This window comes from Empidonax traillii, unplaced genomic scaffold, assembly GCF_003031625.1.
Source record: "Empidonax traillii isolate 1590-97213 ecotype Southwest subspecies unplaced genomic scaffold, ASM303162v1 scaffold38:size1800464, whole genome shotgun sequence".
NCBI lineage: Eukaryota > Metazoa > Chordata > Aves > Passeriformes > Tyrannidae > Empidonax > Empidonax traillii.
The window spans coordinates 925055-951386 of record NW_020955231.1 but is presented as its reverse complement, the minus strand read 5'-3'; the positions used below and the strand labels follow the sequence as shown (position 1 = coordinate 951386).

General features: G+C 48.4%; 1 protein-coding gene across 1 annotated transcript; it reads left to right on the top strand.

Annotated features, from left to right (window-relative positions):
* The first annotated feature begins 518 nt into the window (after window positions 1–518).
* On the top strand, window positions 519–22161 carry SCD (stearoyl-CoA desaturase). Its single transcript, XM_027878095.1, has 6 exons — window positions 519–886; window positions 4648–4933; window positions 12222–12352; window positions 15699–15904; window positions 16946–17178; window positions 18382–22161. Exons 1-6 carry the CDS (start codon window positions 860–862, stop codon window positions 18579–18581), a joined length of 1083 nt encoding a protein of 360 aa, XP_027733896.1. The 5' UTR covers window positions 519–859; the 3' UTR covers window positions 18582–22161.
* The last annotated feature ends 4171 nt before the right edge of the window (window positions 22162–26332 follow it).

Here is a 26332-nt window from a genome sequence, read left to right as displayed (position 1 = left end):
CATAATTATTCGGATATGTATTGTGGGGTGCTTTTCTTTACAGATATGTATGATTTATATACACACATATACGTGCAGAACGCTCCCCAGACAGACCCCCGACACACAGCTTCATACTGAAGCACCTTCTTCCCCAGCCGAGGTCAGGCTGGTGAAGGGGCGCAGGGCTCCTCCGTCGCTCCCTGACATCCCTCAGCCCTCGGGCGCCTGTTACTCCATTAGAGGCAGCCCCCGGAGCGGCGGAGGGGGGCTCGGGGGCCGCGGCACCCCCGGCGCTCCCCGCGGCGGGCGCGGAGCGGGGCGCGGGGCCGTACGCGGAGCGGAGCGCGCAGGGTGCGCGCCGCGGGGAGCGAACAGCAGATTGCGGGCAGCCAATGGCGAGGGCAAACCGAGGTGGCACCAAATTTCCCGCAACCAATCAGCTCGCGAGGGGGAGGAAGAAAAAAAAAAAAAAAGGAAAGAAAAAAAAGGAAAAAAGCAGCCAGGCATCATGAGAGAGCCTGGCCCTCGTCATCCTCCTCTTCCTCAGCATCCTTCCTCCCTCCCGCCCCCCGGCCCGCTCCGCCCCGCCTCCCCCCCCGGGTACGCCGAGAGTCGGGTCCCCGCCGCGAATCGCCGCCCTCCGCGCTGACCCCGCGCATCCCATCCCGGGCAGGGGGTCACCGGGAGGCCGGGGCGCGCAGAGCCCAGCCCCGCCAGCCGCCGAGCCAGCAGCCCCGCTTAAATACCTCCGCACCCGCCTCCCCGAGCCGCACAGCTCGCCGGGCGAGGAGCCGACAAGAGCCAGCCTCTCGCCGCCGCCGCCGCCGGGGATCCGCACTCCCGAACCGCCGTAGAGGAGCAGAGACAGGGCCGCCCCATGCCTGCGCACTTGCTGCAGGAGGAGGTAAGCGGGGCACCGGGGGTGCGGGTGCTTTGTCTTCCCTTCGCCCCTTCCTCCTTCATCTCCGCGGCTCCGACCGCGCTGCGCTGCTGCTGTCTTGAGAAAAACGGTCAGGGCACCCACGCGTGTCTGTGCGTGCACAAACACTCATCTGCACACGTGTGTGCTTGTGTCCCCTCTGCATCGCTTCTCAGTCGAGAGGGGAAGGTATTCAGGGCTAACTTAAGGCATCATCCAACCCTCATGGGGAGCCCACGGATGAAGCAGAGACATCTGCCTCTGAGATTATCTCCCTGGATCCTGTGCCCTCGGGTAGACTGGGCTTAAAATACAGGTTTATCTTGAAAACACTCATCGAAGCAGGCTTGTAAGGGCTGCTCAAGGAAGCCTTTTGTGCCAAGAGGTCGTGGGGATTTTGGTAATGATAAGACCATAATTTCTTTTGTTTTCTTAATTCATTTTCTTTTTAATAAGAAAGGAGTTTCACTCACAGCATTTTTAAGCCCAGTATTGCAGCAGGGAGCGTCTCTAGGACAGACGCAAGGTGAAAGCGGCTGGCTGCCCAGATGAAATGAATGACTGTGTCTGCATTGCCTGAGCCAAGCAAGCATACAATGGGGAGACTGCCCATTTTTGGTATAAGAAGGTCTGAATAACAGCCTGACACCAGGAAGATGCATAGAGCTGTTGGATCTTTAAAGAATTTAATTTTTATTTTTGTCCCTTCCGACAGCCACCCTTTGCCCAAGGGGAGGCAGGGGCTTGATCCAGGTGTTTCTGTGCTCACCTTTTCGTCCTTCCAGCTTCTGCCAGTGCTGAGAAGTGGAGGTAAATCACAGCCCTGCTCTTTTCCTGTCGCCAGCATGCGAGGTCTCCCCTGGTCCTTTTGTGCAGGTGCCATGACCTTCCAGGGATGCTGTGATGTAAAGAACTTTACTCCTCTCCACTCCCGAAGTGGATATCAAGGACAGTGTGGTCAGACCATGTTTCATGGTTTTGGCATGTATTTTGGGTCATATCCTGGAGGCTGGAAAGAATCCTGTCCTTGGGTCATGTTGGGCATATTCAAATATACTGGACCTAAGATTCAGTGCCCTGGGGCCCCTATGCTGTACCTGCTGTACCATGGAGCCTTTGAGCTGCAGTTGGTTGTATAAGCTGGCTGGGTGCCAGGATTACCTATGGCATGTTCAGTGCTGGGGGTGTGGGAGTGTAGATGGGGAAACACATCTGTTCTGCAGATGAGAGCTGCAAAGTCATTCAGAAATGAGGGAGAGCTCATGAAAAATGATTTAGCTGGCCGCCTCCTTCTCTCAGCCCTGGAGCCCAGATCAATCTCCATTCCATTTCCCTCGGCAGGAGCCGCAGGAGCCACTATGGCCATAAGGGGATAAAAATCTTCTTTCTTCCCTCCTCATTTCCCCCATTTCTACCTAAATAGCTGCCCTCTCTCCCTCCCTGGTCTCCCTATGCTCCTCCCACCAAGTCTGTAACGGTGGAGCTGTTTCACAGCTACTTTATAGCCCTTTTGTTTCAGGGTTAGTTTACATGTGAGAAATGACCAGTTTTATTATACCAGCGTAATTCCAGCAGCATAGGTATGCTGGTAAAATTCCTCATGTGGCTACTACAACTCTGGAAGAAGAGATTTTTTCCTCTCTGCTGTTTTCTTTGCGTTCTCCCTCCTCCTCCTCCTCTGCTCCTGTGTAACTTTGACAGTGACAAGAGCTATCACGGATGAGAAAAATGCAACTCCAACCCCACATTCTTACTCTGGAAGCAGCATGTCCATATGGAGAGTGTTACCCATCTAATTATACCACCAAATCTCTGTTGAGAATTTTTCCTGCATAGACAAGTCTTAGGTCTTTTTGGTAGATTGTCTTGCAGCCAAGAAAGAAAATTGCACCTTCTGCCAAAATGCCAGATGAGAATATTTTAACACTTTGGAATGGGCAGGACTTTTCCTTGCCTAATCTTTGGGTTAAAAGCCATTTCTCATGGCTCTTTTTTGGCTCTCTAAATTCTCCAGCACCTGAGAGTATCATGCCTCAAAACATTAATTAGGAATGCAGGCAGAGACAGCCTATAGCCAGGATGCAGAGGAGCAGGTCCCAAGCTCAGCAGCTTGCCTGGGTTCAGTGAAAGCAGCAGGATACTTTGTGTCCAGATTTTTTCCTTTGATTCCAGAAGGAAAAACTTAAAGTGCTGCCTTTATAGAGATCGTTTTACTTCCCAAATGTGGGGAATCTGTCAGCCTTGCCAGCTCCTCCCCATCGGAAGGTATGTCTGTAACCCTCTAGTTTCTACCCTTGGGAAAGGGAGGAGTTGGGGTGGCCACGTAAGCTGCCTGGCCTGATTTTAATGTCTCCCTCAGGAAACTAGGCCATGGCAGAATGGTGGTCTTTTATGAATCTGGGGTACCTGGGTGAGAATCTGCTGTTAATTCAGGATAGATTTCTATTGGAAAAGCTTTCCCAGCTTGACCATGCTCCCTCCTGCAGTCTCAGCTCCCCTATTCCTGCTGGCCGACCTTTAGTGCCCCTTCACACTTAGAGGCAGCAGCACAGGCGACAGAGGGATGCGTCTTTCAGGCAGGTTCCTGGGAGGTGAGGGGATGGGGGTGATGTGTGGGGGACACACCACTTGCATCTTATGTGCTTGGCACCTGCAGGGTTGAGCCCTGTTGGGCACTTGGGCTCAGGCCTGACAAAGGGCTGTGAGTACCAGCAAGCACATGGCTGTCATGATGGAGATGGGAATTGGTGATTCAGGGTTCAGTGACCTGTCTCATTAGGGTCAGTCCTGCCTGCTCCTTTCGTCATGCATGCCTGATCGGGCAGGCTGTCACTCAGCCAGGGCAAACAAGCGTGTGCAGAGGGAATGTTGTGTCGCAGTTACAGAAGGGAACCAGGAGCCAAGCTGAGCCAACTTGCTGCTTAAGACTTCCTCTCTGCATGCTGGTGGCCATGGCTCAGAGGATTGTACTCCTGTGCTTCAGTTTGCCTGTGGGTGGGAAGCGGGAGAGGGATAAGAGGCTTAGCAACAGGCATGGGATAAGGAGTTATAGGTCTAACTGGAAGAACCCCACCTGACAGCTTCCATCCACTGATCTCCAAGCATGCTGGCCTTGCCATGTCCCAGCCTGGAAGGTGAGGTAGGGAAAATAGGGAGGCACCCCAGAGGAATCCTCCTGTGGATCTTCCTGATGTTCCCCCTGTGATCCCTAGTGGGGTGACACAAAGAGGCAGGATATTGAGCAGCCCAATGATTTATTATAAAAATGTTGCAGATCATATTTCTCCCCCACCTCTTTGTTCATTCACAAGATTTCCTTTATTGTTGTCTGCTTATGCATAAGCCCAGACCACAAACCCACCTAAAAACGCCCACTAATCAAACTGAAAGAAAGTGAAAATCCTTGTAGTCTACAAATGATCTCACCAAAACCACTGGTGGAAAAGAGACTGTCTTTCAAGTATTTTTCCTTACTTTCTGCACTCCATCTGCCATTCACCTCCTCTCGCCATAAAGACCATGCCCCCACCCTCTCAGGCCATGACTCCATGTGGCCAGAGCAGGCCCTTCTTGGTTCCAAGGGCTCAGCTGGAAGAATGGAACTTTCCAGGGAAACTACAGGCTATGAGTCTTCACACCGCCAGCCTAGATGCTTTTGTCCCTCTTCCTCGCACTGGTAACCACCAACTTCTTGTTTTGTTTCCTCTTTTTCCTTTCTTGAAAATATGTACTGCCAGCTCTCCAAGGAGTTCTCCTCCACTTCCAGCACCACTGCTGTTGGCACCATCACCTCCCGGGTGACCAGGAATGGGAACGCCATTGTGGAGAAGGATTTACTCAACCATGAGGAGTTGGCAGGAGACCGGGGCATGATAGATGACATCTTTGATGAAACCTACCGGGAGAAAGAGGGTCCCAAGCCTCCCCTGCGATACGTCTGGAGGAATATCATCCTCATGAGCCTGCTGCACCTGGGGGCCATATTCGCGTTGACTCTGATACCTTCTGCAAAGATCCAGACATTGGCATGGGGTAAGCACATTCCTCTCTCTGTTTCTTGGCATCCACAAACCCCAAATCCATTGGGTGGCATTGTTTTTTTCCTCCAGGCCCACAGACTTGGGGATGAGAAAGAAGGAAGCAGAGGTCTTCTGTTAGAAGAAGCTATTCAGCCAGCTTCATAGCAAGATGTGGAAGGGCTTGCTAATGTCTCTTGTGAGACATATGTGAGAGGGAAGGATTTGGCAGGGATTTGGCTTGGCTGCTCAAAGAACAAACTTGATTCACAGACACTGGGCTTGGAAGTAGCCCACACCTGAATGTGCAGCCACTTCTGGGGTGAAGCACAGAAAATGCTTGATGGAATACTGGAACAATCCCAGAAAGTTAGGAAGAAAGATAGAATCTAACAAGAACACTTGAAGGGGTGGCTGGGTAGGCAAGGTATAGGGCACCATTAGGCATGAGACTGTTGTCCAGAAATGACAACCTTCCCGTCCTTACCAGGGGAGGGTAAATCCTGTAGAGCTGTCACATGTGTGTGAGGGGAAAGAGAAAAAAAAAATTGTGATGAAGATGAAAGTCAAGAATTAAGTCTGAAGCTCAGGTCTTTTACCATTCTTAAAAAAGCACAGATTAGCCACCATCGTCCCGGAACTAAGCTTGACAACTTTCAAAAAATAAATAAGCATCTCTCCAGGCAGCAAATTCCAGCGGAAAGCACAACCCAGCAGAAGGTAGCTAGGCAGAGCTCCACTTTCTCAGAGATCTCGCCCTGAGTAGGAACCAAACTTTTCCTCTGACTGCTTGAAAGACAGCTGGGCTTGGGGCCCACGCTGCAGGGGAGCTTCACTTTCCACGAGCCTTTGTGTGGACCCCCGGGGGAGTCCAGAAGCCAAACAGCTCCCAGTGGGGAGGTTGAGAGATTGCATCCAGCCCCTTGCCTCCCTGTGAAACAGAGCATCCTGAAACGAAAAGCAACAGTCTAATTTGAGACCTGCTGACGTGGCTTTTGTTTTCAGTGGTACTCCTGCAAAGTGCTCAGCTGGGAGCAGCTTCCTGTGCAGCCTGGCTGTGGGTGGGACCTGAGGTGACCCACCTGGTCTGCCATGCTCTCAAAGCATGTCCTCCTGTGGTTGTGTGCAATGAGCATTACAACTGAACAGGGAAGGGTATGGCTTCCTGGATGTCTTCCTGACTCTTCCTCCTGGACCTTAGCAGCCTCTCACAGGCAGAGGCCTGGGGGGATGAACTTCACTGGATGCCACAGTCAGAGTCTGGCTACAGCATCTGCAAAAGCAGAGGCACTGATGTGTTCCCTGTGCAGCCAGCATGCCCTTTCAGGGGGGCATTGTGAAAATGCTGGGCCTTTCCCTTGTGAAAACCTGACAGGCTGCACTTGTACCTGGACTGGCAGGGTTGGGCAGAACATGCAGCCTCAGAACAACCTTGGAGGAGCATTTCAAGGCTCTTGGTCCTGTTGTGTGAGTCCCATCCCTGAACTCTCAGCCACAGGCTAGGCAAGAACTGCTGGCTTCTCTCACTCACTGAGCTATCAGCCCTGGTCTTCCAACCCCAGTCAAATAGACTCAGGGCAAATATACTCAGGGTATTGGACCACTGGGGCAAGGAGGAAGGAAAAGTGAGTTTACTGGTTTCATTTCAAGCTGCTGAGATCCACTATGATTTCCAAATCCATCCAACTCTTGTCCCTTGAGTTCTTCTGGGATACTTAAGTGGGCTTGAGCATCTTCATCCAGAAGGTTAATGCTGTTTTGCATTCTGCTAAGTCCCACCCTATCCCAAAATGGTCTCTGAGGCAGTGTCTTTGCAACCACATGCCTCTTTGGGATGTCTGTATGGCATCCCATGGCATTTCATGTGAATCTTCTTCATTTTTTATCTGATGTCAGTCTTTCCTGCTCTCCTTGCTCAGTCAACTCTGATGTGAAGTGTCAGATAATCTCCTGCCACTGTGAGGCACTGTGAGATTCCTTGGTGGCTTCTGGAGTGACATGCTGTGGGAATGGGAGAAGGACAATGGGCTTGAAGGAATTGCACTGTTCTGGACGGGCAGAAGATGCATCCTGCCTTCCCAAAGCTGGAGTAGCTGCACAAAGCTCCCTATCCTGCACCCTTGCTCTGGGAAAGGACCATCCTTCACGGCACTTTGCAGCCGAATCAATGTTCCTCTCCTGTCCATTCTCCTCCAGTGCTGTCTGGAACTGGGGTCCTCTATAAGTCTACCTTCTCCACAAGGCTCCTTGTATTGCACTTTTCTCAGCTCATATCTTTCTTTAGCACATACAAGACATCTGTGGCTCTCATGTCAGTGACTTGCTGTTATTTTCCCAGCACCTTCTGGTAGCAAGGAGAGGTCTGTAGTTCTCATTTTGCATAAAAGGATAGCACAGCAGAGACTTATGTTGCTTCTGGCAGTACACCATGGTCTCATGGCAGAGCAGCTCTACCAGTGGTAGTTCTGGAGCTGCTGGGGTCTTTGCTTGTTTCTTTGTTTGTTTTTCAGATCACTTCCTTAGGCTGTGTACATATAATACAAAATTAACATGGCCCCAGATGTTCTCTGTTGTGATGCAACAGGCAGCTGTGGTGCCTGGTAGCTCATCTACCTTCTATATTCTATTATAAAGAGAAATTCCCTGCTTATACCCACTTCATCCAGGCCACCATCTCCTTGATGTTCCTGTCACTCTGAAACCAGTTATACTGGTGACTGTTCTCTTTTGTTTTCATTTCCCTGTGTGCTGATTCCTCTTTGTCTCTCAAGCTCTCCAGCCCTGCCTTCATCATTGTTTGCTGTTCTGCGTTGCTGTGTTCATTGTATCCTCTGATCTCTTTCTGGTACAGAGCTTCCCAGAACGAGCTCGGATTGTTGATCAGGTGAGAGCTCACTATAACAAGAGCTCTCCAAGCCTTTCCAGCACTGGCTTTCTAGCTAGCTTCCCTTTTATTTATTGCCTTCTCCACCGCACTAGTCAAAGTCTTGCGCAGCCTTTTCAAGGATCATGGGCAAATTTAACATCATTTGCCAAATGGCAAAGAGACTGAGTCTGAAAGGGCAGGATGCAACAGTGATTGACAGTTTCTCCTCTAATTGCTCAGATCCTCCCTTGGAAATATGATTTGTGGGTACTCTTCTTAGCCCTTGGGTGCAGCAGACTGACAACATTTGTTTTAACCCCTGTTGGCCTGGCCAACAGTGTCTGTAAAACAGTGATGGTTCCTCTTGACATGGTGCTCTGTCAACCCCTCAGTTCCCTGAGGTGCCAGCTGTGCTAGAAAACATGAGTTGATACCATTTTTTGTTGCTGCTGTATCATCTTTGGACTAAGGTGAATCTTGCTGGATAATTTAGGCAATTCTGACACTCTGAAAATCTCAGCCAATAATACCTCCAGGAATGTGTCCAGCAAAGTGTTTACAGTTCTTTTGATACTTCCCCATCAAGACTTCTGCTGCCAACACCTTTACACTAGCGTTCTCTCCAAGGCTTAACTAGCAGGTGGCGTGCTTCTCCTCCAAGTGTGGCAGGGAAGTTAGGTTTCAGTGGCAACAGCTCCTATTGGTCCTCCTAAACACTGTTCTCCTTACACAGCCTGCATGTTACATTGCTCCTGGTATCTTTCTCCTGAGGATAGCAGGACTCACCTGACTAGCAGGGACTGAACAGCAAAGAGGAAACAGTCTTACATTGAGCAGAAGCCCAAGGACACCTGCAGGAGCAGCAACACCTCTTCATGTAAACAGCAACACATCTTCATGTCACCTGCAGTCACCTGACTGCAGGTGACAATGCTTTTAGCACATTCCTGGCTTCCCATCATAACTTTGGGTCTGAATCTGGGCCTTAAAGAGGTAAAGGCTAGTGAGTCATAGACATGACTGAATCTGGAATGTTTTGTGCTTAATTTTTGTAGCACTGAGTGCTTATTACTGCCTGTGGTCATAATTCTTTGTATTCCAACTGAATGAGTCACTGGGAATATCACCTGTGACTTAAGAATCTTTTGGATCTGGTATACTTCAAAGCACAGTGTGGAAGGTGACTTTGAATCCTCAGCTGAAGGAGTTCCTAAGTCCTTCAGTCTGGGGCAGCATCACAGGGCAGCTGTGAAAACCTGTGCTACTTTATTTCCCCTTCTCTACTGTCTTCCCAATTGAATTCCTAGTGGATGATCTCGGAGGAGTTTTTCTTATTCCCTGGGAGATGTTGATTCCCTGACTATGCAATGATCATCACTGTACCTGTTTGCAGGGATGAACCCTCTGAATCATTAGGGTGCTGGATTCTTCTGTATTCCACAAGGCTTTTCAATCTTACTGTCTATTTCCTGTCACTGTTACAACAACTCCTAGGGATGGCTGATGGAGCTAATTGTCTCCATGTAGGGTTTGGGTCTCTGTAGGGCTGGTGCCATGTATGCACAGACTGAGAATCAGCTCCTTTCCCACAGAAAGTGTCTGCCCCTTAGATAAACTACAGCTTCTGTATATGGGCAAGAGGCCAGACATCAGAGGATTATAACTTGTGACCTTTGTAGCAACCTGGGACATAGCTCCAAGAGAAGTCAACATGAGCTGCTGAGTATATGGGCTTTGGATGAAGGCTGGGACTATTCTATGCCAGGGCACCTGAAAGCAGTGGGTAATCTTTCATATTTTTGACAAAAGCTTCCAGGCAAGGCTACCCAAAAGCAAGTACTGGGTTGTCTGGGTTTTGGGTCTGCTGGTGTCCCCACCACATCTCTTCGGTAATTCCTTGTGCTTGCTGGTAACATCTTCGTTGCTGGTGTCATCTTTTCCCAGCAGAGATATCCACAGGCAAGTTCTGAGAACTGCCTGTATAAAAGAGATACAAATGAGCTTCATTCCCGCAAAGCTTAAATACAGCAGTCCTCAGCCAGAGTCATCTTTCCAGAGGCCTCTTTTAAGAAAAAAAATTCCCAGTCAGCATGTGAGGATTCGCTAGGCAGGGAAAGATGAAAAGTCAAGATTATCAACAGGGCCTCTACTCACCTAACCTGGCAATTCTTTTCTTGTGCTATTGAAGACCCTGAAAGATCGCATTTCTGTCCCCAGTGAACCATTAATCCATGGGGCCTGCTTGCCTGGACAGATGGCTCTTTCCCTAGCAAGTTGTCCCCACACATCCATTGCAAGGTGATGTTGTTTATCATGGACTCTCTGTCTGGTGCTATCTGTGGGGATAGGGACTGATTTAAAATGAGTCTTAAAATCTAATATTAACAGGTAACTGGACATGATTTGGTTCATAACTTTAAAGACAGCATCCTGGAACTGGGCAAGACCTTCAAGGTCTTACGAACAAGGCCAAAGGGAGACCTGAACCAAATGCCCTGTTTCAGAATCCTTCCCTTTTCCCCTTCCAGGTTTGGACAACTTTGTGAGCTTTGCTCAGCTCTTGCAAAGGCTGGATCCTGCTGCATTTGCATGCATTTTCATCCCTCTTCATGCCTTTTAAATCATCTATGACTAGTGATTGCTTGGATCTTCTGAGAGACTGCAGAGGTGCTGGGAGACACGAGGCAGAGGGGTGCTGGGTCAAGGCTTGCACTGCAGGCAGGGAAACCATGGGAGAAGATGAAGATGGGGAGTCATGGTCAGATCAGCAGACAGGGAAGGTGGTGCAGAGGGATGGGAGTGAGAAGGGTTTGTGCAAGTTTGGGGGCCAGAAGAGGAAGTTAAATCAGCTGAGACAGGCTTTTAGTGGATAAGACATTAGACTAGGAATGCAGTAAAACAAACAAACAACAACAAATAAACAAAAAAACCCCCAAAACAAACAAACAAAAAAAAGAGGTGACAGAAGAAAGTGGGAATAGGAATAGGAAATAGCCTGGATTACTTTGAATGAAAGATCTTGGATCTCTGATTCCAGACAAGTTTCTGGCAGAGTATCTAGTTTTCTGGTTCAAGAGAAGCTTGACTAGAGCCATTTGGTAGGACTGAATGGTATTGTCAAGCATACCAGCAATTCCTATCCATGGGCTTTCTTGTAAGAACAAGGAACTCTTTTCATGATTGATGCAATTGGCTGAAATCTGCAGGTTTATACCAAGGAAAGAGTTTCCCCTGGGGAACTGGTAAGAAGGCATCTCTTCCATAGGGGATTGAAGGTGGATCAATTGACCTATCCACAGATGCTCACCCTTCCTTCTTTGTGTCTGAGCCTGCAGGGCAAACCAACTGTTGATTGTTCTCTGTCTTTCTGCCAGAAGTCCTGTCCTTTCCTTCCTAGAGGAAGAGTTACTTTTCAGAACCAATGTTCTTCTTACCTTAGCTTCCTAGTGGAATACTGCAATGAATCTATTGGGGTCTTTTCTCCATTTTAGTTCTAGGATCAGATGCTGGAGGTTCCAGGAAGGCAAGCAGGAACACACAAATCAGGGCAGATATTAACACATGACATATGGGGAGAGGGATGTGGTTTTTTTACTAGCTGCCAGAGAGGCAAGGAATTCCTTCTGCCCTGTGTGGAGAGGGAACATATAAAGCAGCCTCAAAGCTCAGCTGGCCCAGCAATGTCTGCCTCTGCTGTGGGCATGATTTGCAATGAGTTGTTGCCCTTGGAGTTTCCTTCTGTAAAAGGTACAGGACTTGAGCAGGGGGGCAGGAATTAAAAAGACCCCAGGAATGGAAGCCTCTGGGCAGATTTTAAGTCAGTGGTGGAGCTGAAGGTGAAGCCCAGGCTTTAATGGGATTGTAGGTTAGATCTTCTCCTAGCCAACTTTTGCTCAGAAAGGGAGTAGAAGAGAAGCCTAAACCTGGGCTTGAGCTGTCCCCCTGAAGAATGGTAAGATCATCTTCCATTTATAGGTAAAAATAATGCAAAAGAGATTTACTGAGGAGTGGTAGATAGGAAAACAAGAGCCTGGATTATTCAGGGTGGGAGGAAAGGGGAAGCTATTCACTCATGGACTGCAGCGTTTTTACCATAGGGCTTTATGGAAGCAGTACTTAATACAATTTTGACTATCCTGCACCCTGACAGATGGCTCTCTACTGAAGAACCAACCCTTGTGACAAGTCTTGTGACAAGGGGAGCCTCCTTGCATATCAGAGATGAAGAGGTGAAGTGATTTGCCCCACACTATTTAGGATATCTCTGTTAGCTTGGGCGTTCTCACACTGAGTTTTGTAGCCCCAATCTGTGCTTTCCATGAATTCCTCTCTTGTTTATACAGCTTTGAGGGAAGGCTCGCCTTTGTGGTGCTCCGCCTGAAACTTTGCTGAGGGGTGATTTGCTCTAACTGCTCCAATACTTTCTTTTCCTCTGTAGCCGTTCTGTGTTTCCTGCTGAGTGCTCTGGGAATCACAGCTGGATCTCACCGCCTCTGGAGTCATCGGTCCTACAAAGCCACACTGCCCCTGCGGATCTTCCTGACTATTGCAAACTCCATGGCCTTCCAGGTAAGCACTTCCTCTGTGTGCCACTGGTCCTCAGAAGTAAGTGCTCCCAGGAATTCCTGTCCCAGATATGGAACACAATCTGATTAAGAGGTTCCTCTCTCCTACTGCCTCTTGTTAGGAAAAAGCTTGCCCTTTCCATCTAATGCCGCAGTGCTAGAGTCTGTCTCATTGTCTTTACCTTGCCCTCCCAGATGTTGACTCTGAGACGAACCCAGTGGGGGAGGACTATTGGCCAAGACCAGGGGTAGGAAAGCTCTCAAAAGCAGGAATGTGCCTTTCCCTCAAGGTGTGGTCTCCCTGTGCTTGCACCAAGTGTTCTCCCAGTGTTGCCTCACTCTCCCCTTGATGTATGGCTGATAAGGGGGAAAACATCTGCAAAGCCCAGGGAACCAGGCTGTAAAATTTGCTGCTGCATAGCGACCAAGAACTTATTGAGATTATGCAGTTAGGGGGATGTTTCTCTGGTTCAGAAGAGTGATATTTAGGAATAATCCTGTTTTAAGTCACACCACTGGCTTCCAGAGAGTTGCCCCAGGTCAGTGATATTTTAAGGAGAGAAAGGTTGGGCCCATTCAGAGTGGCACAAGTGACTGCAGGCAGCTGTTAAGCACCTCAGGAGATTGCCTTGCCTCTCAGAGAGCACTAACCTGAATATATTGCTTAACCACTGTGAGAACCCTTCACAGTCCACAAAGCAAACAAAACTGGAAATCTGTAGAAGTCAGAGTGAAAACCTGGATTGGCATGGCAGAGAAAATCCTGGTGGCCTCTTAGGTTTGTGGCCATGAGGCAGCCCTAACAACACTCCATGCTCCAACTGTCCTGAAAGGACTTCATACAGGCTTGATTGTCTGTGGGAAGTACTCAGGAGGGTGACAGAGTACAGCACTTTCTGCTAGAAGAAGGTGATCAGAGAAGTATCAATGCTGTGCCCTTAAGTAATTCTCCAGAGGGATATAACTTTGTTACATGTAATCAGAACAGGGTGGGGATGGGTTTTTTTTTAGCCTTGAAAAACTTTCTAAAACACCATTGAGTTTATTCTTCTCTGTTAGCACCAAACTGAAGTCTTTCATGCGGAAGAGGAAGGACCAAGGTGCTCATTCCCGCTAGTGGTCTGGCACTCAGCAAGGCAACGGGATGGGTTGCTGTGTACTGGCTAGTCCTGTACAAAGACCATCTCTCACAGGGTTATAGGGCAGAGGGGGAAAGAATTTGCTGAGCTATTGCTGTAGGGGATAGGAATAGACAAAGATGAGAGACAGACAGATATTTCAGCTTCAATAGGAACTAATCCAAAGTTTTATTGAAAATTCAGTACCATTCCCCATGGATTTTTTTTTTTAATAGTTACTTTCAATGAGACCAAGAGAAGGTTTATGTTGAATTTATCTCACTCCTATTAGTGGCAGAAGAGAAGATCAATAACTTTTAAGGTCAGAGAAGTCTATAGACTGTCTTATCTTAGGTCCTCCAGACCTGTTGGCTGCTCAGAGACCTGTGGCTTGTAATTTCAGAGAATTTGGGAATTCTGCCTCTAGTTGGCTTTTCTACCACAAGACCTGGCAGCTGCAGCACAGCAAAAGCTCTCCTGGTTATAGCCTGTAGCTGGAAACCCCCAAGGAAGAAGGCATTCTCTTTGGCTTTGCTTGCTGTTCTCAGAAAGTCATGATTTTCAGTCAGGTTGCAGAGAAAGGTGATCCCAAAATAAGATCTGTAGAAAAGTTAATGTGCCAGAGTTTGGGTCAAGATACTGATTTTTCAGCTTTGAGACTCCTGATTCATGTCTGGAGACAGCATGTGGTGGATAAGGCGAAACTGTGCTCCAGCTGCAGTACACGGTCTCTTTCCAAATTTGTGCCTCCTGCCTCTAACAAGATGGGGAAAACTTTCCCATATATGCAAACCCAAGTTGTCTGTCAACTTTCAGATTGGGCTTTTGCATGTTATGTGATGCTGTGTAGGGTCTGGAATGTGAAAGAGACTTTGGGTCACAGATGAAACAGTTCCAGCATAGGTATCGGTTGAGTTTGTCTGCTTACTAGATAAGGAGGGCAGCTGGGCCACTCTCTTCTGGGGGAATGCTGAAAGACCAAGCTCTGGCTAACACCTGTGAGGGCTGGTGATACTTGGAGGTGGATTTGGCTGGAAAGAAAACAGTAGTTCCCAGTATTTGGAAACAAGTGAGAATTTAATCCTGGCCTGTGTCTATCACTGGCTTCTTGCATGGCCTGCAGGTAAATCATTTTATCTCAGTTGAAGGAGGAGTGGTTACAACATTTGAGAGGGATTTGAGGAGTTGTGTTTCTGCTATAGGCTCCCTGTGTGGACAAGTTCTTTAGTCTTTCGAGGCAAGAAATAGAGACAGTTATGCCATTTCACCTTCAAAGTGTTTTCAGGAAAAGTCCTATGTACTTAGGAGATTAAGGAGTCTCTTGTGTAATACAGGTAATAGAGGTATGCTTGTATCTCTGTTTCATGTTTTCTAGGATGGTGTAACATATGGCTTTAAGCTCCTCTGTATCTCAATATAAAGGAAAGATCACAGACTTACTGAAATCTATTCTTAAAACTGGCCAAAACAATTATTTCTTAATACAAATGATAACAGCGTTTTCTGAACTGTATTGATTTTACTGCTTAAATGGAACAGTTATGGGGCTGAAGAGGGGTATTTCTGAGAAATGCCATTGAAATGATGTGTTTGTTCTCTTTCTAAAGAAGGGCCTTAATGTTAAGACTGTTTGATTTCCAATGTTAAAAAAATGTTAAAAAAACCCTTGCCCCCCAAGTTAAACATCTGTTTTGGCAATCCCAGGATTTTGCCTTTGGCAAGGCAGGATGACCTATGGAAAATGTCAGGTGAAGGGAAGGGGCAGGTCATTCAGTCCCAGCTGGCACTGTGTAGGGATAAGGACAAGAGACAACAGGAGCTGACCATGTGAGGGAGGAACACTGACCAGCCAATGAGGGCTGGCTGCTGCAGGGGTGGGGAATCAATCAGAGCTGGTGATGCTGTGGGTGATGTGCAAACCAAAGCCTTAAGTAGCCAATTGAAAAGCAGAGACAAGATAGCCCATCAAAGTACCAGGGCTTTAGAGAAAGTTGTAGTGGTGGAGCAAAGAAGACCCAACCTTTGTTTTAAAGGCTAGAAACCCCAAACCCTAATGAAAGACAATATGACTGATGTTAAGGTCTTGGCTAAGTTTGGTTGTGATGAACTGAACTCCACATGACTGAGTTCAGGTCGATAGGATTTAGGTATCTAAATGTTTGAGGCATTTTTGTAAGTTGAAGGGAACATCTCCAACCCTGACTCTCAGTTTTCACTCCTGTTGCCTTGCAGAATGACATCTATGAGTGGGTCCGAGACCACCGTGTCCATCACAAGTTCTCTGAGACGGATGCAGACCCACACAATGCCATGCGGGGGTTCTTCTTCTCCCACATTGGGTGGCTGCTGGTGCGCAAGCACCCGGATGTCATCGAGAAGGGCCAGAAGCTGGACCTGAGTGACATGAAGGCTGACAAAGTGGTGATGTTCCAGCGCAGGTGAGTGGTGCGGTCAGCCCGAGTGCAGAGCTTTGTGGGATGGACCCTGCAAATTGGCTGGGGACCCCAAATGCCTTTGATGGATCATGAGGGGATTAAAGGCATCATATGAGAAATGTGACTTTTCAGGATGCCCAAGGCTTTGCTGTGGGATGAACTGTGAGAAATGAGCTGTGCCTCTCCTATAGGAACTATTTAGAAGCTAGTGCTACCACTAGCCCTCCCACACATGGGTGCCTCTAAAGCCATCCTTGGAGATGATGTTGTACACCTTCCAGGTCATGTCTGTGCCCCTCTTCCATCAGTCTTCTGGAAACAGTATGGTGAAAGAAGGGTTGAAAATGAAGATGTGAGAGGGGCAGTAACAGGGAGGGATGCTATTGATTCACTGGTGCCTCTTGGATGGGGTATCTCTCAGCTGTCTAGGAGGCAAGCCTGTCACCAGGGCTGCAGGGATGGAGGACTGTTCCAGACTGATTTTTCTTGTGAGTCATCAGAGTGGTTCAGCTTCCTCTACTCTTGTCCTACTAGTATGAGAGAGCCCACATCCTCATCTGTTTGATGGTGCAAGTGCCCTTTGCTTGTACTTGTTGGTAGGGTGTACTGATATGCAGAGCCAAGTCTGCAAGAGGAGTTTCGTTACTGGGCCAGAGCTGGAGAAGGGACCTTCTGTGAGACTATGAAAGGCTGGGGACTCTGGGGTTGCCTTTATGGGGATCAGTGTAGCTGAGAAGCAAATGAAAGATGAGGCCAAAAGCAGCAGGTGGTGTCTAGGCTTATGGTGATGGGGACATTGTTTTGCTCATGTGTGAGGAGAGCAGGATTTATTTTGAGCCTCTTGCCTGATGTTAGGAATTGGGAGTCTCCAGGCATGGTTTCTGCACATCCAGGGCAAAAGATACAAGGCTCAGGAGTGAGGCATTTCTGCATTTGATTTTCCCTATGTAGCTGAACATGAATCCTCCAAATGGAGGACTGAATCAGCTCTTCCTGTCCTGTCTCTGCCACTGAACACCCTCCTCCTGGTCCCTTCCTTTCCAGATACTACAAGCCCTCAGTGGTGTTGCTGTGTTTCACGCTGCCAACTGTAGTGCCCTGGTACTTCTGGGATGAATCCATCGTCATCAGCTTCTTCATTCCAGCCATCCTGCGCTACACCATAGGGCTCAATGCCACTTGGCTAGTGAACAGTGCTGCTCACATGTTTGGCAACCGGCCGTATGATCAGAACATCAACCCACGGGAGAATCCTCTGGTCAGCTTGGGGGCCCTAGGTATGTTCAGCATCTCTGTCTTTTGCTGTGGGTGAACTGTAGAGCAGGGACTGCCCCTTAGGGCTGCAACTGCTTCTAGGAATTTCTGTGAATCCAGGTGTCCCCATTTCCCCTTCCAGACTCTGCATCTGGATGCGTTTCCCAAGCTGGCCAGTGAGTACATAAGGGCAGTGGGGTTATCAGCTCCCACCAGACTCTCTCCAGGCAGGAGAGGACTCTGCTACACTTAGCACCTTCTTATCTGAATGCCAATATTTTGTTTAGCCTGCTCCAAGGTCTCTCTGCCACATTCACCAGACTGAAAAATGTGTGCTGCAGTCACTGCATATCTATCTGAGATTTGTCAACTTGAAAACCAGCAGATGCACATTTTGACATGTTCTCAGGGCACCTGGTGATTTTGGGACTACTTGGGGATGAGACAAGCTAGATGCTCTCATGTGTTTTACTGAAGTTTTGAGGACCTAGGAAAATACATCCCAGGATCAGCACTTGCCCTTCTCTGTTCTCACAAGCCCAAATCCTCGGCTGGTTTGCATCACTGTATGTCACTTGGGCTTCACTGATTTCCACCAGTGAAGGATCTGCCTGGGGATTTTTAGTAGGGAGGGATTTGAACTGCAGAGAGTCAGGGGGTAGGAGCAGGAGTCAAGGCAATGTCTTTGACGGGGTGAGTGCTGAAGCCAGTGTTGACAGTGTACAGAGCAGGTGGTTGCTGACTGGGGTAGATTTGCTTAGTAGAAGCAGGTCTGCATTTTTCCCATCTCAAAATGCCCTTTGGATTTGGCATGAGGACTGCCAGTGCTGTAGGAGTATTGACTGACCTGTTTAGCTGGGGACTTGCTGCTGGTCTAGCTGGTAGCTAAACCAATTCTAGAAGATTTCTTGTGGTGGCAGGGGAAAAGCTGCTAGGATTCCCCTGGTGTTTTGGTGCAGTTGGGGAGCCAGGGCCTTTCTCAGTTCCTTGCCACAGACTTGTTTTTCCCAAAAGTCCTCTGTGACTGTCATTGCCTCATTTGGGACAGACCTGGCATGCTTGATCATGCCCAGATGAGATGGGATAGATTGTAGAAAGGTAAAATTGGGCTGAGAGGAGCCTGGACTCAATCCAGAGCTTGTTAGAGGAACATGGTGCTTTGGGCTGAGATAAAAGGTCCATCTCCTAGAGCTTTGCAACATCCTCTCCCTGGTCGTGTTTTTCAGGAGAAGGCTTCCACAACTACCACCACACCTTCCCCTATGACTACTCCACCAGTGAGTTTGGCTGGCGGTTCAACTTAACCACAGCCTTCATCGACCTCATGTGCCTCCTGGGGCTGGCCAGCGATCGCAAGAAGGTCTCCAAGGAGGTCATCCTGGCTCGGAAAATGCGGACTGGAGACGGGAGTCACAAGAGTGGCTGAGTTCCTGCTCCCTTTCACACACACACATCCACACCTCTCCTTCCTCCTTTTTTCTCCCTTTCTCCCTTCCTGACCCCTCCAAACACGCTGGACAAAGGTTTAATGTTCTGTTTACTAACTACTGAATAATGCTACCAGTTTGCTTAAGATAACGGTAATGAGTTTTAATGCCCCCCTCCCATGCTGTATTTTACGTGATGCATTTAAGATCTAGGACTCTGCCTTTATAACACAAGGCCACCCCTTCCCTCCTCTCCTTTTCCTTTCTGTTTTTTCTCTTCAGCCCCTCTAACCTGTTTTCTGCTTTACATCATCCCAGTCTCTCCCTGGCAGAGAAGCTGGTAGGAAGTGGCCTGGGGAGGCCCATTGCAGCTGGCTATGTGCCATTTAGTTAAGGGAAGCCTGTACCAGACAGATGAAGAGTTGACCCAAAGTCAGTGACCCTCTCCCCACCACCTTCCCCCCAAAATTCCTGCCTCTGTCCCTCCTCCTTTCTCAAGGGCTGCTGAGAGATGTGACATGGCAAAGCTGCTCTCCCTGAGAAAAGCAGCCCCATCCCCTTCTCTTGCCATCAGAAAGAGAGTTGTCTCTTTCCAATATGTCTCTTGGGAAGTGTTCTCTCCTGCTTCCCACCACATAGCCACTTTGGATGGGGAGAGAACAGCGCCCAAACTCTTTCAGAGCTCCAGCCAGATCCACCAGTGGTGGGGGATGTAGTAGCAGCAGTGGGCACTGGAGAGAGAGCGCTGGTGGCCTTAATTCCTACTCCCTCTGGTATCACAGCCTCCCTCCCTGCACTGCCCACTGTGCCCTGTGCCATGAGGGACTGAAGGTAGAGCACAGCTCTGGGCTCCATGGCCCTTCTGGAGAGCCACAGTGAGGAGAAGGGCGGATGGAGGGGTGTGCCACTGACTGCCAGGGGTTGGCACCAGCCTGGAGTGGGTTTGTTCACCTCCACTGCTGAGACTTTTGCTGGCAAATAGGACTTTGCCAAAATGGAGAGGGGGAGAAGGATGTAAACCAAAGCTCCACCTCTGAATTAAACTGCTTTGTGTGTTGGAGGAACAGGGTCCCTGCTGCGTGGCAGGCAGATAGATGTGTGTGCCTGTCCTGCAGAGCCACATCCTGTGCTGGGCACAGGGACAGGACAAGGGAGTACCTGCAGGTGTAGGGAGGAGCGAGGGTGTCCACAGGAGCAGGTCTTTTCATCCTCGGGGACTCCACTCAACAAGTGCCTGAGAAACACCAATGTGGGGCCAGGTGGAACAGGAGGCTTGAGGAAGTTGCCAGCGTGAGCTACCTCTGGCCTTTCCAGCCCAGGGTCCACTGTGTTGGTTTGCCATTCCCTGCTGCTCAGAGGGAGTGGGAAGGAGAGACAAAAACAGTTCCTTGTTAATTCCTTATCTCGCCTCCCAGCCCCCTCGGCGAGCCATCTCGGCACCTTGCTCCTTCGCCAGCAAGACAGGCAGTGAGGGCGGCTGAGCCTGCAGAAAGGTCAGTTACATCACTGAGCCGATGTGGGCAAGCAGCTGGAGGGTGTGCTGGGGAAAAAAGTCCACGTGGGTGTCGTTTCCTGCAAGTTTCAGAGACCAGCTGGAGTTCAGGCGGTTGGTTAGGTTCTGGATGTCATGGCCTCAAGCCCCTCACTGGGCTGAATGTGCTTTTTTTCCCCCTTAACTCTCCCAGTTATCATTAATTTTTATTATTAGTAGTATTTGTAGCAATAGTATTGTTTTTGTTGCTTAGATGCATCAATTGGAGCTGGAGGAAAGCACAAGAGGTAGCCAGAATGAAGTGATATTGGAGTGGGGTTTGCAGCATCTCCCTTATTCAGGCAGGCCAGGGAGGACAGAGATGGAGTGGATGCCAACTTCCTCGCCTCAGCTCTGCCACGTAGCAGCCAGGGAAGCTTAATGGGAGCGAATCTCTGCAGCTTTGCTTCCTTCTGCTGCTGTGAAACTCACCAGGAGCCAGGACAGCTCTGAGATGTTCTCCTTAACAAGAACACACTTGTTACTCAGCAAATAAGTCCTTCTCCTCACCTTCCCCTCCCTGCCACCACCATGACCTTGTTATTGCTCAGCAATGGGACTCTTCAAGGTTTTGAGCCATCTGGAGCGATATGGACTTTAGTGAAGAGGAACAAGGAGAAATGGAGCAGAGAGTCCTTCAGCTCCTGGTTTCAGGAGACAGTGTTCTTACTGCTCTGAGGCTCTTGACTGCCTGAGTGCTGGCTGGGGCAAAGAGGGTTGTGGTTAGAGCTGTATCCTACCATTAAAAAAAAAAAAAGAAAAAGAAAAAGCCTTCCAAAAAGAGAGAAACGCTGTTAGCTCTGTAATTGCAGGCTGACTTCACTCTAGTCTAAACCCCTCTGAACTCGTGGAAGTCCCTAGAGAGGATGAATTTGCAATAGTCAGTAATTTGAAATGGGTGTGGGGAGGGGAGAAGGGGAGAATGATTTCCTTGCTCCTGGTGCCCTTAAGGTGTAGAGTGATGTACCCTACAGTAGAGATGCATGCTGTGAAATACTGCAATATTTCACATCCTCTCAGCAGAGAAGCAGGGCTTGACATCAAGGGTTCCTTTCAAATTTGGAACTGATTTGGGTCCAGATTCTGGAATTAGAGTGGAAGTTGAGGAGCAGTAACCAAACAGTCCTGGTGTTTGTCCAGTCACTTTAAAGGTAGATTGGCAAATATCTCTGGGTGCCTTAAATCTTTCTTTAATATACATAGAAGTATTGACAGCTATTTGCCGTATTTTTATTTTTTCCTGAATTATGAACATTTGAGGGGTTTCTTAATTATTTAATTGCCTACATTGAACTGTGGGTGCAGGTGATTTTGAATGTATTTGAGTTAGAATTTTTGTTAGATTAAGAAACAGATACAACACTTCAAGTAGAATTTTGTTTGAGATATATATATATATATATATACACACCTATAAATATATATATATATTTTTGGTGGCATGTTTGTATCCTGGACGCATCGTCTGTATGTTTAGCTTAAATGAGTCTGTGAAAGGTGGAAGCAGAGAAGGCAGCAGTGAGACCTCACAGCTAAAGCATCTGGGACCTGTTTCCAGTTTAGCAACTCGTTCGCTGCGTGATTTGGGACAAAGTCACTTCAAAACTCTCTGTGCCTCAGTTTCCCTATCTGTAACAGGGAGTTATGCCCTGCCTCCCAGAGGTGTGGTGAGCCTTGCTGCCGACCAGTCGAGCAGAGAAAGTACCACACACACCACTGCTGGCAGAAGCATGGACTGGTTTGTTTTCCAAAACTATTCCCAGCCCCGCTGGTATTGTGAAGAAGAGATGTCCAAGTGTTGGGTGTTCAGGGAAGGATTGGAAAGTTGAATCTGCACATTGTCTGAGCTCTGTCACTGTTGAAATGTGAGTAGGATACGATTTTTCACAGCTTAGGGATTTCTGCATAGTAGTATCTCTGTTTTGTGTACTGGAAAAGAAAAAAAAAACTTTTTGAAATAATTTCTACTAATATGGAAACAGACATCTGGTTGTGCTGATCTGAAATTTTATTTGTTCATAATAAAAATTATAAATGTTACTTTAAAACTTGCTGGACTGATGACATGGTGGGCTGGGCTTGATAAAGCACACGATGTCCATCAGAATGGGGAATGCTGTGCGTTACTGTTTCCAAACCCTCCTCCCTTCCATGAGAAGCATGAAAAAAACCTCTGGCTCTTTAAGCACCATGAATGAGTGGATTATAATGGCTTTCATACTCCAGCACAGGCCAGGCAGGCACACCCCGCCAAGGCTGCCCCTGCGCCCGGGGTTACTGCAGGTTAATTCATGCCGGGGCCCCTTGCCAGGGCCTTGTGGCTGGCGGATACACATGCAGCGCAACACGTAATACCGGCAGCCGAGGCGGGTTTGTCAACCTCAGTGAGGGGAATTTTCCTCATGCGAGAGAGCACGTGTCCGTGGCCTCCCCACCCCTTTTGCAGCTGGAGGGAAGTGAAAGGAGAAGGGGGAAATCCCCTGACCAAATCTCACAAATCTCCCTGCTCACCTAAATGCCTTTAAACATCCAATCATAGTGGCGAATACAGCCACGTTCGCATGTCACCAGCTTGCTCCATGCACAAGCGGGCAGAGGGGATGGCCTTGTTTGTGGCAACTTTGCCACTTGCAGCACATGGGGATCCCTGATCCAGCCTGCATTTGCTGGCACCACCAGACCCTTGCAGCTGGCATGCTGAATTCTTTGGCAAAACAGGCCCACACTTTGGTTTCCATCTGCAGCTACTGCTGCTGGAAGGCCTTTGGGTGGGAAGACCAGAGCCAATGCATTGCAAACTGAACCACTAGGAAAGAGGGCAGGAGCGAGGGAGTGAGTTACTCCAGAGGAGTTACTCTGGGTTACTCCATAGGAACTTCGAGGCTCTTCCAGCAGGTATGTTCTTCCACCTGGAGGTGTATGACCAGCCCAACCAATTGGATGTGTGGCTGTTCTGAGCTGTGGGAAAAAGTAAACTGAATGCTCCGGTCACAGAAGTATGTCCCTGACAGTGACAGAGAGGTGCTGCTTCTGTTAATTGGTGCGCTTTTGATCCCAGCTATATTAGCACAGCCCCTCCTAAAACAAGTGAAACAGAGAAGGCAAATTTTCAAACCTCCTGATTATTCAGCCAAGCCTAAAAATAAAGTTAATGACCCCTCTGTATGGATTTCGTAAGTGCAACTCCAATCTCGGCCTCTCCCTCTTCATTAAAGACTGTTACTAAATCCCCTGCCCAAAATACCTTTTCCTATCCTATCAAGTCCTTCAGCAATGCCAGCTCAGCATTTTTAGTTCATTGCCTGGAAGTGTTTCACACATCATTTTTCCTGGTAATAAATTACATATTTCCTATGTAATCTACGAATTTGGGTTGCACTTCCAGCGCACACCAACTTTGCTCCTCTCAAGGTTTCCCACTCACCAGGGAAAGGGAAGGAATGAAAGAGTTAATACACCAAATGGCTCTGCTGGGTAGGAGAGGACAGGCAAACAAGTGCCTACTTGTTCATGCCCGAGGGAGAGCAGGGAGGGCTGCAGGCTGTCAGGGGAGGGTTTGCTGCATCTTCTTGCTCTGAATATAACATGCAGGAGATAACAGTGTGGTCTTTAGGGGAGACCAAGTTCTAGCTGCAATCCTCTCCCCAGAGCGGGGATGCAGTGACTACATCTGTGAGGAGGCCACTGTATCCAGCCCAACACCCTGGGAGAGGACCAGGGAGGGTGTCCTAGAGAGTCCCACCGGGAGCTGCCCAAGAGCAGGGCTGGGTACCAGCCCTGCACTGAGCCACAGGCTCCCACCACAGTGAGAAAGCAGCAGATGCTGCTGACCCTCTGTGAGGGGCCAGGACCCCAGGAAGGCTGTGGGGAGTGAACAAAGTCCTAGGGGCGCACGTGGAGGAGATGGCACCACAGCAGCCCTGTACAGCAGATGGATGGATGGAGTGGCATTTGCCCCTGACAGATCTCTTCTCCTGGGGAGTCCCGGTGGGCAGCTCTCCGGCCTTGGCTGCCACGGCCAGCAGCAGGGCTGTGGGTGCAGCACATCCCCCAGGAGAGCGAGGTGCCCCCGGGCTGTGGCTGAGGAGGCCGTGCCGGGCCGTGCCCCTCAATCGGCTGCCGAGGGAGAAACGGAGCCCTCAGCGCTCAGCTCCCGCCCCGGGCACGGCCGCAGCCCCAGCCGGCTGACGGAGCAGGGCCCGGAGCGGGGGGAAACACCCGCAGTGGGCTGGGCTTCCGCGGGGGTTACTGCCGGTCACCCGCGGCCCGCACCGCGTGTGCACAACAGCCCACGGCGCCTGACCGCGCCCGGCCAATCCCGCCGCGCCGCCTGCCCGGCCCGGCCCGGCCCCTGCCCCGGCCCCTGCCCCTGCCCCTGCCCCTGCCCGCCCTGGGACCTGCCCAAAAAAGCTTCCGATGCTGGAGTCGTAGGAAATGCGAGCACTTCAACTTGCGTTTAAAATCGAGCTCCGGTTTTGGCTTTAAAAAGACTGTAGTGTAAAAGTATTAAAAGTACAAAAGAAATCCGGGAGCCCAAAAAAAATAAAATAAATTGTAATTCACTATGCGTGTAGACACACTGAAATATGTACACTAACATACATAAACAACACACAAGTATCAGGAGGATTCTTTGGAGGGAGGCTTAAAAATACGATTTTCACCAATCTAAATGTTAGCTGTGTTATAATCTCGTCATTCTGTGACTCTATATAGAAAGCTGGCACTACATAAAAACAGTCGAGTCCTCACTTGGAGTTCTTAACTGAAAAGAGCAACCTGTAAATCTGTGTCTTTTATTTCTTTTTAAACTGCATGGAAAGATACAGCACTTTGCTGAACAAGTAGTATTTCATAACAGAGAGCACGGTGACGACAGCTCTTACACGCAACTCTGGCTTTGTAACAAATGCAGCTGCCTGTTAAACTTTTTTTTTTTTTCCTTTTTTTTTTTTAGTTTTCCTAAAATAGCTTCTTACAAAACTCTGGTCTTTATCACTCAAATAGAAGAAATGGCTATCCCTTTTGGAAATGCCTGTGACCTTCAGGCACTTTATATGCTGACTAAGTGAAGTTGGCATTTGGAAAAAATGATCCTAAACACTTCTTCCTTCATCTACAGAGATGTCTCACATTCTGTCACATTTACACAGTTATATAAAATTAAAGGTTTCTAAGGTAATTACACAATTCTGGTAACTCCTGCCATGTGATTTTTAACATGCAAAACGGGAGGAGACTTACACAATCATAATATTGCTCTTCTTCCTTGTCTCTTTTAGATGCCTAATTAAATACTCGTGATTCAAATATCACACATTTTACTACCATTTTATCACCTAAGATAGATTTGGCCTGCCCCTGAAGACACTATGCTTTGATACATTGTTCTTGGGTGAGCACTGGTAAGCACATCATTAGAAAACCAAGTTAATTAATTTAATTAATTAATTAATTTGAAAGACTACAACTGTGACTGAGGCCAAGATGTTTTCTCACCTCAAGCATGTGACGGAGCATCAGGCTGCCCTACATTCACCTGCCCACTATCCCCCTTCAGCCAAAAGTCTTAAAAGATGATTTAGAATTCAGGTGTCTCTTTTCACAGGGCAAAGACACTGGGGGCAGGTTTCAACTAACTTCAGCAATTTTAAACACGTATGAAATGCACTCTGGTTAAATAAGCATCCTCCAGTCAAGGGAGACAGGGAGGCGGTTCCCACAGTGACTCACAGCAGTAATCTGAGATACTTGTTTTAGAAAAGGGTGAATCATCTGCTGGTGGTGCATTTGTAACTTCTATGTACAGATGCCTGGATTGGTTTCTGGATGCCTGTCTTCTAGATCATGAGTTTGGTGCAATGAGTTCCACACCTGGATTTCAATGAGGAGAGCCCTCAATTCTAAGCATGGGCTCTGAATGCTCACAGTGAGAAATATGTCATCTGGTGGCTTTGGTCTGAGAGTAAGCTTCCTTCTTGGAAGCCAAGGAGGTTCAAAATGTCCCCAGGACAACTGGAAATTTGAAACTGGAAATTTTAAATGCACTTGGCATATAAGAGCACTTTTATTTTTTCATAGTGGAGGTGATAAACTTCTGGAAATTGTTTCCGTAGGATGTCATGGCGGCAGACAGCACCAACAGGTTCACCAAGCATTAAAGGGACACTCACAGTAAACAAAAGGTCTATAACCAGACAGTAAAAGCAGAGATATGCC

Coding starts and splice junctions, on each gene's coding strand:
- SCD (XM_027878095.1), top strand. CDS start 860: ATGCCTGCGCACTTGCTGCAGGAGGAG. Junction 887..4,647: donor CGCACTTGCTGCAGGAGGAG/GTAAGCGGGGCA, acceptor CAGCTCTCCAAG/GAGTTCTCCTCCACTTCCAG. Junction 4,934..12,221: donor GATCCAGACATTGGCATGGG/GTAAGCACATTC, acceptor TTTCCTCTGTAG/CCGTTCTGTGTTTCCTGCTG.